Source organism: Stigmatopora argus, chromosome 7 (genome assembly GCF_051989625.1).
Source record: "Stigmatopora argus isolate UIUO_Sarg chromosome 7, RoL_Sarg_1.0, whole genome shotgun sequence".
Classification (NCBI taxonomy): Eukaryota; Metazoa; Chordata; class Actinopteri; order Syngnathiformes; family Syngnathidae; genus Stigmatopora; species Stigmatopora argus.
In genome coordinates, this window is record NC_135393.1 from 4449910 (window position 1) to 4463901 (window position 13992).

At 41.0% G+C, this 13992-nt stretch overlaps 1 protein-coding gene across 1 annotated transcript in view; it reads right to left on the reverse strand.

Moving 5' to 3' along the window:
• Positions 1-391: 391 nt before the first annotated feature.
• Positions 392-13992, reverse strand: part of LOC144077830 (BCL11 transcription factor A-like) — a 41790-nt gene continuing 28189 nt past the window's right edge. Inside the window, exon 3 of the mRNA XM_077605849.1 lies at positions 392-5705. Coding sequence (XP_077461975.1) covers positions 3697-5705 — 2009 coding nt within the window. The 3' untranslated portion in view covers positions 392-3696. The remainder of the gene's footprint in view (positions 5706-13992) is intronic.

Sequence of the window (13992 nt, forward strand, 5' to 3'; positions counted from 1 at the left end):
AATTGGTTTGATTTTGCTGGTGTTTTTAGGATCATTGTCATGGTGTAATTTGTGTAATTTTTCTATGACTGCCACTCCTGGTAAGATAACTCAAACTATAATCGCAAGGGATTGTTTCCTAAACCACCTGTATGTCAAATCATCTTTTTTCCATCCTATGATACCTGGTCAGAGAAAAATGTATCACAGCCAGGTTTGACTATCAAAATATATTAATAGCTATCTGTTCAAATTGCCAGCATCATGCATCAATGGTGAGCATAATGTACTTTAGTTTTTATATTGTTTGTTTTGTTGGATCCACAACAGATATTTATTAAATTAATGGTTTGTTTTCGATAGCTTCTGAATGTACAAAAAAAGAATAGAGGAGAAAAACAGCAACAGCATATTCAGTATGTATATCATACATTTTATTTTTTCCCCAAGACAAAATGGCTGAGTGAAGAGAAAAATGCAGGCAAAAGCTGAAAACAGTGGCATTTCCATAACTGAAAAAAAATACTAACAATATTTGTATGCTGACCAGGAACTCTTAAATGTTGATCCGTGACCTTTGGTCATCAAACAGTGAAACCAAGCCACCGGAATTCATCACAAAGGAAAGGAGAGAAGGAGGGGTTCAATAATCAGATGCATTTTTGCTGTGACTCTGTTCTGAACATACACTGGATGTGGGTGTACAGTCATAATAAATAATGTCAACCAATGTCAACTTCAAGTTCAGCTGAGAGCAGATTAGAGTACAAAACACAGACTGAGATCAGACTGAAGCATGGATGGATATCAGTACCAACTGCTATAACAACATGTAGCAAACTTTCTATCATTACTTTTTGTTCTTATTGACAGTATAATTTGCATAAGATATGACATGTACCCTATGTATATAAATCAAGCACTATGGTTGTTTTGGCAAAGTAAAATAAAACAGAAACAAAAATTCAAAATAACAACATACGTAACAAAATTCAGCATTAGAAAAACACAGCTTTTCAGAGTGAGGATGGCCTGATTGCATATGAAAGCGAAAATCATCAACAACTGGAATGTTATTAGGTGGTACATGTTTAAGGACAGTAAAAAGATGGCTAACAATAATACCCAACAATAGCTTGTATTACTGCATATAAAATGGCAGGAGAAAACATTAAAACAAACAAATAAAAAAAGGATATGTAAAACCACCTGTTTTTACCTCCTTGTGGTAAGTCCAGCAGGACTGCCTGAACAAAAAGTCATCTTATGACCTCTCACCCTTGGAGAACACCACAACATTTTAATTTTCAAAAACATACTTATTTTCAAGCATACAAATTATTCACACTATATTATCCTGCCAAATTAAGAAAATATACGGTGGCAGCATGTTGGGACTTTTTTTCACTACAGAAAAAGGGTACATTGAAACCTTTAAAGAGTACAGGCAAAACCATTAAAAATACAGGCTCCAACATAAATACTATAAGTGCCTACGCTAAGTGAACATTAATTTTGAATGCATTTCTAAATACAAAAAAGTCGACCATAGATGTATTTTGAATTTAGGAACTTACATGAGTGTGCATTTTCCTATGTGTTTAAGTTCTCTCTATATATTTATTTATCATATATCTCCCCAAATGTGAAACATTTTGTTCAACCTGAAGACTTGTGTACAGTAAAGGCAAAAAAGATACAAGACATGTTCATTACAATTCAATACATAGTGATCAAATCCTGAATGTCAACAAGACAGGAAAGCAAATCAACAACACATATTAAAAAATAAAATTTAAATAAATCCCCCTCAAAAAAAATGAAAAAGTTTTTCTGTACTGCAGGGTACATTTTTGAGCTTACTGAGGTGCAGGACATTTATTTCAATGGCATTTTCTGCATTGATACCCACTTTAACCAAACATGTTTTGTCTTAAGATATAGCAACGGTTTTAACTCAGTTCCTTTTTGTTTTGTTTTTTTCTCTCTTTTTTTGCTTTTGTTTTTGTTTTGTTTTTTTAATGATACCACTGTTAATGCATCGGTCAGCACAAGAACCAAGTTTTTCCTTTGAGCTTCCACCTGAAAACTGGGGAAACGGAAGAGTGCATGTAAGTAATCCCAGATAAGGAATCCTGTTCTCATTTTATACTCAACCACCTGTACCTCCGATTAGAGAGACAGGTACAGACTGTAGGCAGAGTGACAAGTGCTATAATCGTTAAAAACTGGCAGAGTGGTGAGAGGGAAGATTACAATTAAAATGAGTTACAACAAGAAATTCAAAAATAATAAAATGATACTGTATGTGTGTGGGTGTATGTGTGGCCTGCGCATTTGTGTGAGTAAGATCTATATTTTAATTTTGGAGATTAGTTGCATTACAGATGTCAGTTTGTAAAATTTTTAAAATCAAATACAGTCAAAAGTAGGATACAAAGGGCATAGGACATTTGAATTGCGGAAACACCTGGTGATAAACCCTCCCTTTCCATAACCCTGACCCAAGCCAAGCAGCTTTCCCCATTATTCACCAAAGTCCAATTCTGCCTGATGAAAAAACAAGTACTAAAACCGACAGTCGGCTTCAAGTTAATGCTGGCTATCCAAACTGCCCGGTTGAGACTAAAATAAAAAAAATAAAAACGTTGTTACTTGAGAGCGTAAAAAAAAGCTTTCCATTTCAAAGAAAAGAAACACTCCGGAAAATTAAGAGCTTCACGTCGGCTAGAACAACTCCTCAGAGTACCCTCAGTATGATACGCATGTACCAGAAAACCCACCTGCAACCACATTTTGAGCATGTAACATGCCAGTAAACAGACTTAATAATTTGAAGACTGAAAATATACACAATTCAGGCAGTAGATGATTTACCAGATATAAACATGATGCTTTTTTTTCTTCAATTTTTTTTCAGCTGGTTTCTTAATGCTGTGCTCATTCACAACACAACAGTTGTTCAGGTGCTTGATGCAAGGACCTGTTTGACGCCATAAGTGCACAAAATGTCCTGTAATTGTCTACATTTGAAATGCCGAGTATATAGCAAAAGGAGGATTAACTAATGCAGGTAAAATATCCAAGGCACTCTTTGTTGTCATTTTACACCATATTATTAATTTCATTGTTTGTAAAAGAAATAAGCCATGGTGCTAGTTCCTAGCATTTCATAGGCAAGCCAATCCTTGTATATAGATATATTTATGTACATATAGGTATTTTGCGTCTATCTTGCATCATAAATCATTCACAAATATCAATTTTTAAATGTAACCCTGCTTTACTTGACATTTGAATAGTATGACACTGTTCCACTATGCTTGGAAACACAACTGTACATGATATGTAAAACAGTATGCACTGTCTGCAGCGAGGGTTCAAATATGTTGGCTAAATCAAAAGGATCAACAGCAACACGAGTACAACGAAAGCCACCAGTCACCGAAAGTTTTAGAGTAGCCATAAACACATCAAGCATGCTGTCCAGTTACAAAAGAAATATATAAAATGTGTAAATTATTGCACAATAGAAAGGCTCAAAAAGTTTTGTTTCATACAAGGTATTACCCCAATGCTTAAGAATGCTAACAGGGCTGTACTGCGTACTGTCATATGACCCTGTAGTCCATTCCGTTTATCGATTGGCTACGAAGCTAGGGTTGAATGTTGGCCAAAGGAGCCGAGAGAGGAAACGTACAGCATGCTGTCCTCGGTCTACTCAGTCTTAATATTGTTCGCCAAAGGGCGGTCACTGTGCCACTTCTTCATGTGTTTCTCGAGAGTACTGTAGACACTGAAAGGCATGTGGCATATTTCACATTTGTAAACGTCTTTTCCCATCTGTCCATGGGTTTTCATGTGGCGCGTAAGCTTAGAGCTCTGGGCACAGGCGTAGCTGCAAAGCTCACACTTGTAGGGCCGCTCTCCAGTGTGACTGCGTCGGTGCACCGTTAGGTTGCTGCAGTTCTTGAATACCTTTCCACAGTACTCGCAAGTGTCGCTGCGGCGGCCGTCTTTCGAGCTCGGCCTGCCGTTCCCACTGCCACCATGTGGTGTGCTGGCTCCGCTTCCTGTGCCACTGCGTCCCGAAGCCGCCCGTTCGCCGTCCAGCTCACCGGGTGGGGTGGAAAAGCGCAAGCTGCCATTCTCCGATGAGTGCTCAGATGAGGAGGCAAAGGGCGATTGTCTGGAGTCTCCACCAGTAAAGTTAATAAAGGGATCCTTGAGTTGTCGTGAGGCAGCATAGCCTGCAAGCCACTGGGAATAGACATTTTCTGAGTTTGCGATAGTGGGTGTGGGGGGGTCGAGGTCTTTTTCAACCTTGATGCGTTTGGACAGAGGACTAAGGGAGCCTGGGCTAATACCTCCGCCTAACAACTTCCTGGATAGACGGTCAGTGGATAAAGGTCCAAGACCATTCATTGTTGTTGTGCTCACATCATCTGCCCGCTCTGACTCCATAGCAGCTGAATCCTCATCGGCGGGATCCTTCGAGGAGCTCCGGCGCCGGGGGTGCAGGGCCACACTATTCTGGTGGTGGCGGGCCCCTTCTAACCTCAGACTAAAGCGATAGTCATTCTTGTCCTCTTCACCATCTCTGACCGGAGGCTTACCTTCCAGCTCTTCCTCCTCAACCTCTTCCTCTTCTTCCTCCTCTTCCTCCTCCTCTTCCTCCTCCTCCTGCTCTTCCTCCTCCTCTTCTTCCTCTTCTTCATCATCTTCCTCATCTTCTCCATTTTCAGCCAGTAGACCGTTGTTCTCGCTCTTGAACTTAGCCACAACAGACTTTAAAGCATTAGTGGCACTGCCCATCAACTCACTGGTACCAGGTTCAGGAGAGCTGGCTGTTGAAAGGCCGTCTTCTGACTTGCTATTAAGCACCGAAGACTTGCTCTGACAGTGTGTCTTCATGTGTCGTTTTAGCTTGCTTGCCTGGGTGCATGCGTGATTACACAGATGACACTTAAATGGCTTTTCCCCTGTGTGGCTACGTCTGTGCACAATAAGGTTACTCTGGAACTTGAAGGTCTTCCCACAGAACTCACAAGACTTTGCCTTTAACGGCGTGCCGGGTTGAGCGGCGTTGGCTGTGGGATTGGGGGTAGACCTGGAGCCAGAAGGTGATTGAGAGGTGGAAAGAGGCGGTGTTGCTGAGAAAGGAGGCTTTGAACCTGGCTGAAATGGTTGAAGAATCCGTTGCATAGGGTTGGGCCGATTAGGGGAGAGAGGAGGTGAGGCTCCGGTGGCATTACCAGCAAGTTCACGGAGCCTTCTGGAGAAGTCCATACTTGGGGGAGCTTCAAGTGGTATTGAATTTAGCCTCATTACCCTGTCAAAGGCGCTGGGGTGGTGGGTCGCTAGGGCAAGGTCATCGGGACTGAGGTGATGACGCGGAGGCGGACTGAACAGGGGCGGAGTCCTGGGATAACGACCCTCTCTCGGGGTAGATACAGAATCCCGTCCAGACCCAGACCCTGGCATTCTTAGTAGACTGTAAGGACTACCATCAGCCAGGTGGACAGCATGAAGGGGAGGTTGGGATGAGGCACAGTCGCCTCCCATCCCGGGAGCCGTGGCTACACGAGGGGTGAGGGGGCTGCCCGGCTCACTCTCCAGGTAGATGCGGAAACCATGGGTGTTCTGAGCATGCTGGAGAAGAAACCAGGCACTGGTGAAGGGCTGCTTGCATGTGGTACAGGTGTAACTGCTGGGCTCATCCCTATCTGTTGAGAAAAGGAAAAACAATGAAAATGTTACTACAAATGAAAATGGTGGGTGGAGTTTGTATTTGATATTTTAAATAAATGTAAAAAATAAGAATATAGCTATCATAAAACAAATTAGTATTATTGTTGTTATTTTTTTATATCATTATTATTGTTTATTTTATTTTATTTTATTGTTAAACTTTTTGGTTCAAAAGATCTGTCTTTTTTAAGTTGAACAACTTATTGAGTCCTCAAAAGCATTGTTCAAATTATAATGCATTGTAAGTACAAGAAGTAACAGAAATTATACAATCTCAATGCACTTTTCAAAGAAAGCAAGTTTCATACATGAACATGCAGAATGCCAAGTGACACTGAGATAGTAATAATTTGATCCATTATAGCTAAGAAACCTAAAAAGCATAAAATGTCACAATTAAATTGGTGAACAGAAATCAATATTCTATCACTATATGTAATGGCACACTGTTCATACAACAACAATTAATAAAACAATGCAAAATGTGATTATATGATATAATGTGATTAGACAAATTTGATGCAGCAAAACTGTGTTTTTGTAATGAGGCCCGTCATGAGTCTTGGGGGTATTCCGATTATTCATTCCCAGTTTTGCTACATGCACCCTCGCCCATTTTATGGCTTTTTTTTTCAGGCACAGCTGCCTACTACTCCGGAATTTCCGGGGTTTACCCGGAAACCCACCGCAAACTCCGAGACTCCAGACAACCTCCCTAAATGCCAGAAATCCCCAAAAATTGTAGCAGCCATTTCAGAAAAGTACCAAATTTCCAATTGCAATGCCTCGAAAATCACACCATCGCTACGCCTTTCGCCATCTTGATTCAACTGCACTGTAAACCGGATGAATTTGCCAGGACGAGTGGATTGTGAATCATCCGAGTTACAAGTTCTGACAAATAATTCGTCTTGTGCGACTTAAGTGTGGCAATCAATTCGGAAATCGATTGCATAGGTAGCCTGTAACGCTTTAACAATTTAATTTTTGTTTTTTTCATAAGAGAAGTAAGTATTATTAAGGCTGACTAAACCACGAGTCTTTTGTTTTGAAACAAATCCTATCATTTACAAGGTTGTTCTAAAGGAAGTTCAAGTATGAGTACACAGCACTCATCAACCCTATAAGCACAAAATGGATCGCAATTTTGATGAAACTTTTAAGAAATCCAGACCCTCGCAGAAATTTATTGCCTCATATTCAACGAAATATCCCATGTTGAAGCCGTCACCAAAAGGTCTGACATTTGCACATTGCACAGCATGCATGTGCGACTTCAGCGTGACACATAGTGGAATTACTGACCATAAAACACATGTAGAAGGACCCAAACACAAAGATAAACTTATTTTCATTATGCTGTACTTTTTCAATAGTTTGCAAAAACACAATATTTTAATTATTGTACAAACATGAATATAAGAGTTTGATTTAAATTGTCCTTTTTTTTTCTTTTTACATTTTATATCGATGTTGCAACTCCGGATATGGGACAAGGGTAGTCCTGAAATGGGGTCGACGGAGGTTGGCAGCTCTGGCATCATTAATGTTGTATGTTAACTGTCAATATAAATGCAAGGTCACATTCATTCATTTTCTGAACCGCTTTATTCTCACTAGGATGACGGGAGGTTCTGGAGCCTATCCCAGCTGACATCGGGCCAGAGGCAGAGGACACCCTGAATCGGTGGCAAGCCAATCGCAGGGCACGAGGAGACGGACAACCATTCACGCTCACACTCATACCTAAGGGCAATTTAGAGTGTCCAATCAGCCTACCATGCATGTTTTTGGAATGGAAACCGGAGTACTTGGAGAAAACCCACGCAGGCCCGGGGAGAACATGATAACTCCAGACAGGTGGACCGCCCTGGATTTGAACCCAGGACCCCGGAGCTGTGAGGCCGGCGCGCTAATCACTCAATCCGCTGGGCCGCCTTGCAAGGTCACATGTTAATAAAAAAAATAGCAGCGTTTCTAAAAGCACAGGTCTTCACTAAGACCAAAATGGAAAATTGTTACTAGGGATGCACTTTTCAAAATGGATTTCATGCATTGCTTTTATATCTCATACTATATGGATTTATTTAAATCCTCTCAGGTAAATAGAATAGGGGAAGGTGGGGAAAGGAGAAGTGAGAGATTTGCTAAATAAAAAGCATCCGCCACTTGCAAATGCACACCGTCTTTCATCTCTTGGCTTCCCTACCCCCTTTTTTGCACAAGGGTACTATTTTGTGAAAGTCATTTGCAAAAGAAAAAAAACAAAAACAAAACGATTGTTATACACTGGAGTCCATACACACATAAGAGGAAGATGTAAGATTGCCTCTGTGTGCGTGTGTGTGTGCATATGAGCAATCCCTAAGATGGTGGACAGGCCTGCATGTTTAAACCCACTGTGGCAAAGAGACAAAGAGGTGAAGATGGGACAGTAAGAGGAGACTGCCACTGAGAGAAAAGAAGTATGTTGTACGTAGATGAGCAATAATGGGAACCGAATGGTGTTTAGTGTGCTCCCTTTCTATCTCACGTGTCCTTAACCACCATGGCCCCCTCGAAACAATTTCAGTTAAAGACCAGAACATGGCATAAAATGTGCACCTAATCAAACCGCCATGCAAACCTTTTTCTTCTGAGTAAAAAGGAGTTGGAAGGGGTATGCGGGTAAATTATGGATCATTACAATCTGAAAAAATTACAGTTAATTGTTGCCACCTGCAAGGGGCTTTGACCCACGATGGAATTTTTCCATCATAAAACAGCCATTTGTCCGTACATGCTTGCTTCCACTCTCTCACAAGCAAAAATAAAATGTTTCCATAACATTGACTTTGGCTTTATACGCATTTCCCGAGACAGTGTGTGTTTTTATGGTTTATTGCTGCAATAACCTGACGTCTACTGTTCACTTTGATTTGATTAGCAGCCTGTATATATGTCCTCACCTGTGTGTGAACAGATGGTGTATAATATATACTGTATATGCATGAGGAGGAAAACAGATATTTTTTTCTGTTACTGCAAACGACAAAAGAGGTAACACGGAGTGCATAAAAGGGGGATGGGGGAGTCAGCTCCTCGGTGACACTCCACAATTGACGGAGAAAGAAGAGCACTGTAGAATCTTGGAAGTAGAGAAAGAAAGCAAGAAAGGTGGCTTAGAGGAGAGAGAGGAGTGCAGCGTGAAGCAGACAGTCCTAATGATATGGTTCTGAAGGGCATAAGACAGCACTTCCATGCTGTTACCGAGTTCATTTTCCTATGCCACAAACATAGCCTGTCTAGTGCAATCACCAATCCATCTCTGGAATTAGTTTAACTGTCCATGCCACAAGCAACAAAATAATTGTCATTCTGGCAAGGCAGTGGACGCAATGATGGCCATAAAAAAGAACACCAAACAAAGCGAACAAAGACTTCATGCGAGCGAAGAAGCTCACAATTTGGCTTAATAGCTGTCTTCAAAAGGCTGGAAGGACAGTTGTTTTAAAAGAAGTTATTTTGACATGGCGTCAGATGGTCTCAAAGGACTTTTTATGTGATTGGAAATCAGCGCGATGCGTGAGGGATGAACCATCTCGTAAACATAGCTGTCCTCTAATGAAATAAAGAAGTATACTCATTCTCCCTGTCTGGCTCACCACTACCAGTGTGTGCTAGGTTAGGATTGGGGAGTAGAAGAGTGCTGGATCTCTGAGTCCCTTTGAAATAGGATCAGTTGAAAGGAGAAACCACACTGACAACCCTGTAGCTACCATTTCATGACAAGGGTTGAGAAAGGGGTCCATTGGCAAAGGAGCCTGAGTTAAATGTAAAGAGTAAGAAGGGGATTGTTGAGGTATGAGGGAAAACATTAGGGAGAAGGTGAGAGGCAGAAGGCTGATATGTAGAATAGAAAGAAAGGAGAAAAAGAGGTTAACAAGCCCTTCAAAGTAATTTCATCACATTGCAAGACAAAGAAGTCTGCAAAATTGGGTCATCCTCCTAATGGGCCTAGACTCTATTCTAAAAGATACAACACAGAACGACGCCAGGAAATAATTACACCTTAAAACATCAAATGGGTGGCCTTTAGACGCTTATGCTATAATCACAGTTTTGACCATGTACATTTTTTAACCACAAACTATGTCACTGATTGACTGCATTACTTTGTTTTCTTGAGCTCAAACACTGCGCAAACACACTCAGTACAGCATTGAGTGTCAAGGATAAACACCTGTGTCCATAAGTGGACAATGATACTCATCATTTGTTCCAAGAAGGATGTTTGCATAGACACAAAATATTAATTAAATAAGTTTTGGATCAATCTTATTTTTCCCACTGGCCCAAACCGTAACCCTGCAAATCTGTTAAGTACTGTTTTTCCTGTGCCTGCGTAGGTTTTCTCCGGGTACTCTGGTTTCCTCCCACATCCCTTAAACATGTATGTTATTTTGGCTTTGTCTCTAGTGTGAGCGTGGATGGTTGTTTGTCTCTGTGTGCCCTGCAACTGGCAACCAGACCCTTGTGAGAATAAGTGGTACAGAAAATGAATTAATCCATTTAGGTACTTGTGAGATAAAGGTTTTTTGTTGTCTTGTTACGAGTTGTAATTTTTGTAAGTAGAGTTCTGGAAAATGGACTTCGAGGTAAAGGCTGTATACAATATATATTGTTTCAGTTTTTTGAAAGAAAGAGAGGGAGAGAAGAATGAGTACTGAATATTAATATGTCACAAAACGCCCATTCCAACAATATGAGGATCATGAAAGCATACATTAAAACACAGCTACACAACCATAATATGATTCAATTCAACAAAGTGGAAAACATGCAAATAGTGCTTTCTCATCTGTCCACCTGTGTAACTTCCTAGCCAAGTACCCAAAAGTTTACAGACAAGGTTTGACCTCCATTTTTTGTTGTGTCCTTCACAATTCTTAAGAGTGGGGTCTGATTGTCCTGGTAAGGTCACATAGCTTTCAATGATATTGGTCATTTAGCTAATGGAGGAAGGAACTAACAGGATTACCATGCAGGTCTTCCAAATGGGGAAGGAAGAGGAGGATGGCACCAGCAGAAGAGATGATGGGGACGTCACATGTCATCGCCATTTCACAAAGTTATCAGTCGCCTGAGCTTGGCAGCACTCACACACCTCTAAAGTGATTATGCTAATAGCAGGTCTTTGCCAATATTCAAAAGTGTTTATAGGTGTTGGAGTTAGTGCCTTGGGAGGACTGAGGGCCATCAAAACAGTGCCTCCTAAGATCGCCTTAGCTGTATCGTTTGTTAATTTGATTACTACTCTGTTTATGTCATTAGTGTATTCACAGTCAGGGATTGGACAGAGTTGAAGGGTGAACTAAGATACGCTATGTAGTCGAAGAGGAGGGTGTTTTTAGAACTATATTTCATTGTCATTTACATGATTTTTACATTACCTAGAAAAACAGCTGATGAATGTACTTTCCGACTTTGCTCACCTTTTATTTATAAATTTTTCGGGGCATTGTAAATCTGTATTTCTCTGTCACAACTACACCAAAAAATCCTCACACACTTGCTTCTTTGTCACTGGCCAAAAACAGTGCAGCATGCTGAGCCACTGGCCACAGACAAAAGGTTTGTTTGACCAGCACTTGTTTCTAAGATAAAGCCGGATACAGGGAGCGCTGTTTACTAAACAGAAAGCCAACGAGCCAACCAACTAGGACCAAATTGAAGCCTTTTACGAGTTTGAAGTAGCCTGCAATGAAAGGTGTTGTAGGGAGTCGCACACCCTCGACATTTCAGAGAAGTTGGCCACTAACCACTACATATGGCACACATAAAAGAAGGAGATCCATGGTGTCAAAAATGAGGAAATAAAAAAGAGAAGTTGTGCTTTCATGGGCAAGAATGAAGGGGAAAGCAGATTTTCAAATGTACATGTAGGATGCTTTTTATTGGGCTCAATACAATACAGTGGTACCTCTACTTATGAATATCTCTACTTATAAAAAAAATTCAGGTTACGAAAAGGGAAAATTTAGTCCCAAGATTTAAAAGAAATTCAGGTTACAGTACGCAAAAAAAGACAAATGACAGATTTTCTAATAAAACTAGCAACTAATAACGATCTATTGTGAAATAATAACTATTTTTTCCTTTTTCTGACAAAACCAATAAGTTATAATTTATGGAAAAATGATTATCAGCATAATCAACTAAAATCTAGTTGAACCTGATGCAGCCTAAAAGTGGTCTCAAACTACATTACAAACTACAGATTGCATTTATGATAATATGCTAGGAATTGTGGTTGCCAGAATTATACAGTTAATAAAAAAGTGTCATTGTCAAAAAAAACTGATGTAAAAAGAACTACATTGTATACTTGTACATTAATATGGTATGTAATGTAACTGTTTGGCATAAAATGACTGTACAAAGTAAAAAGGACATACAGTTTGTGTAACCAGTCTGATGGTAATGACAGCGCAGAGCATTCTTTCTTGTTCTGCCACTTCTACAAATAGAGTTTGAACCCCGGTCTGTCACTAGGGTTAGCACGTTTGATTGCAACATGAGGTCACCACATTCAAAACTGGTTTACTTGTCAATTAAAGTACAAACTGAAACAATGACTAAATATTTACTAGTACGATAATTGGCCCATTGGGAGAGTGGTTAGCACGTCGGCTTCACGGTTCTGCAGTTGAGGGTTCGATGCCAGGTCGGTCCTCACTGTGTAGCAGTGGCATGTTCTCCTCGGGTTCGCGTGGGTTTTTTCCCGGTTCTCCGGTTTCCTCCCACATCCCAAAAACATGCATGGTAGTCTGGTTGAAAACTTTAAATTGCCCGTAGTTATGACTGTGAGCGTGTATAGTTATCTGACTCAATGTGCCCTTCGATTGGCTGGCCACCAATTCAGGGTGTCCCCTACCTGGTGTCCATAGTTAGCTGGGATAGGCTCCAGCACCCCCCACGACCCTTGTGAGCATACAAAATTTGAAAAAGGTATGAATGACAGAATTAATAGTGCAATAATCAGTTAAAAACATCATCCACCCACTTGTTCATTCATTCATGCGTCCATCTTTAAGCCTTTAACTTTTATGTAACCCCTCTAACTGAGCTCGGCTATGAAGCATTGCGTTTGGGTGCGGGTCGGCCCGATAGACCTTGTAATAATCTGGGCCAGCCGTGTCTCATTATTTGTGCTCCTCTTCCTAACAGTGAGATGCTGGACATTGTTGTTTCTCATCGTTGCTCTAATGTTACATTGAAAAAGGCCACTGGGCCTTTAAAGCTTAACTAGACTAATTAAATGGACCATAATTTATGCAAGCATCTGCAGAGATTATTTATTGAGTCGGGATGCGCTTCACAGGACCCAACCGCTGTTGGATGAGCCAACCCTCAGTGGAGTCGGCATTAAATAAAAGAATGGATTTAAAGAAAACTGCCAATTGTCTGTTTAAGCACACATACACAGGTACATAGTAGACTTAATCCAACAAATATTTTCTGACCCAGGTAAAATCCCAGATGGGCAGGCAGTGTCTAAAAACATCAGAGGGGGAATGTAAAGGGTTCCGTCATAGATATATTTGAAGTACTCCATATTAACTATATAAATAGACAAGCACAAAACCTGGCAGTGAAAGATAAAATATGTTGTTGTTTGTAAAAGCGCAGGCCCGGCGGCTTGAGTGGTTAGCGCATCGGCCTCACAGCTCTGGGGTCCTGGGTTTAAATCCAGGTCGGTCCACCCGTGTGAAGTTTGCATGTTCTCCCCGGGCCTGCGTGGGTTTTCTCCGGGTACTCCAGTTTCCTCCCACATTCCAAAAACATGCATGGTAGGCTGATTGGACACTCTAAATTGTTCTAGGTACGAGTGTGAGAGTGAACGGTTGTCCGTCTCCTCGTACCCTGCGATCGGCTGGCCACCGATTCAGGGTATCCCCTGCCTCTGGCCCGAAGTCAGCTGGGATAGGCTCCAGCACCCCCTGCGACCCTAGCAAAAGAATGAATGAATGAACGAATGAACAAACAAATGTTTGTAAAAAGCAAGATTCACATTAAAGGACAATGCATGCTTTGCCTTACAAGTAACATCCAGGTTGGAACTACACAGGCACGAGAGTCTCCATCAAACATTAGTCTAACAGCCTAAGATGCACTATCTCTGCATAGCTCAGCTTATGACAAGCTGGCATCCCAGCAGAAAGGATGGAGAGGGACCTGAAGGTCGGCGCACTGCACATTTCTGCATAAATCTCCAGACAG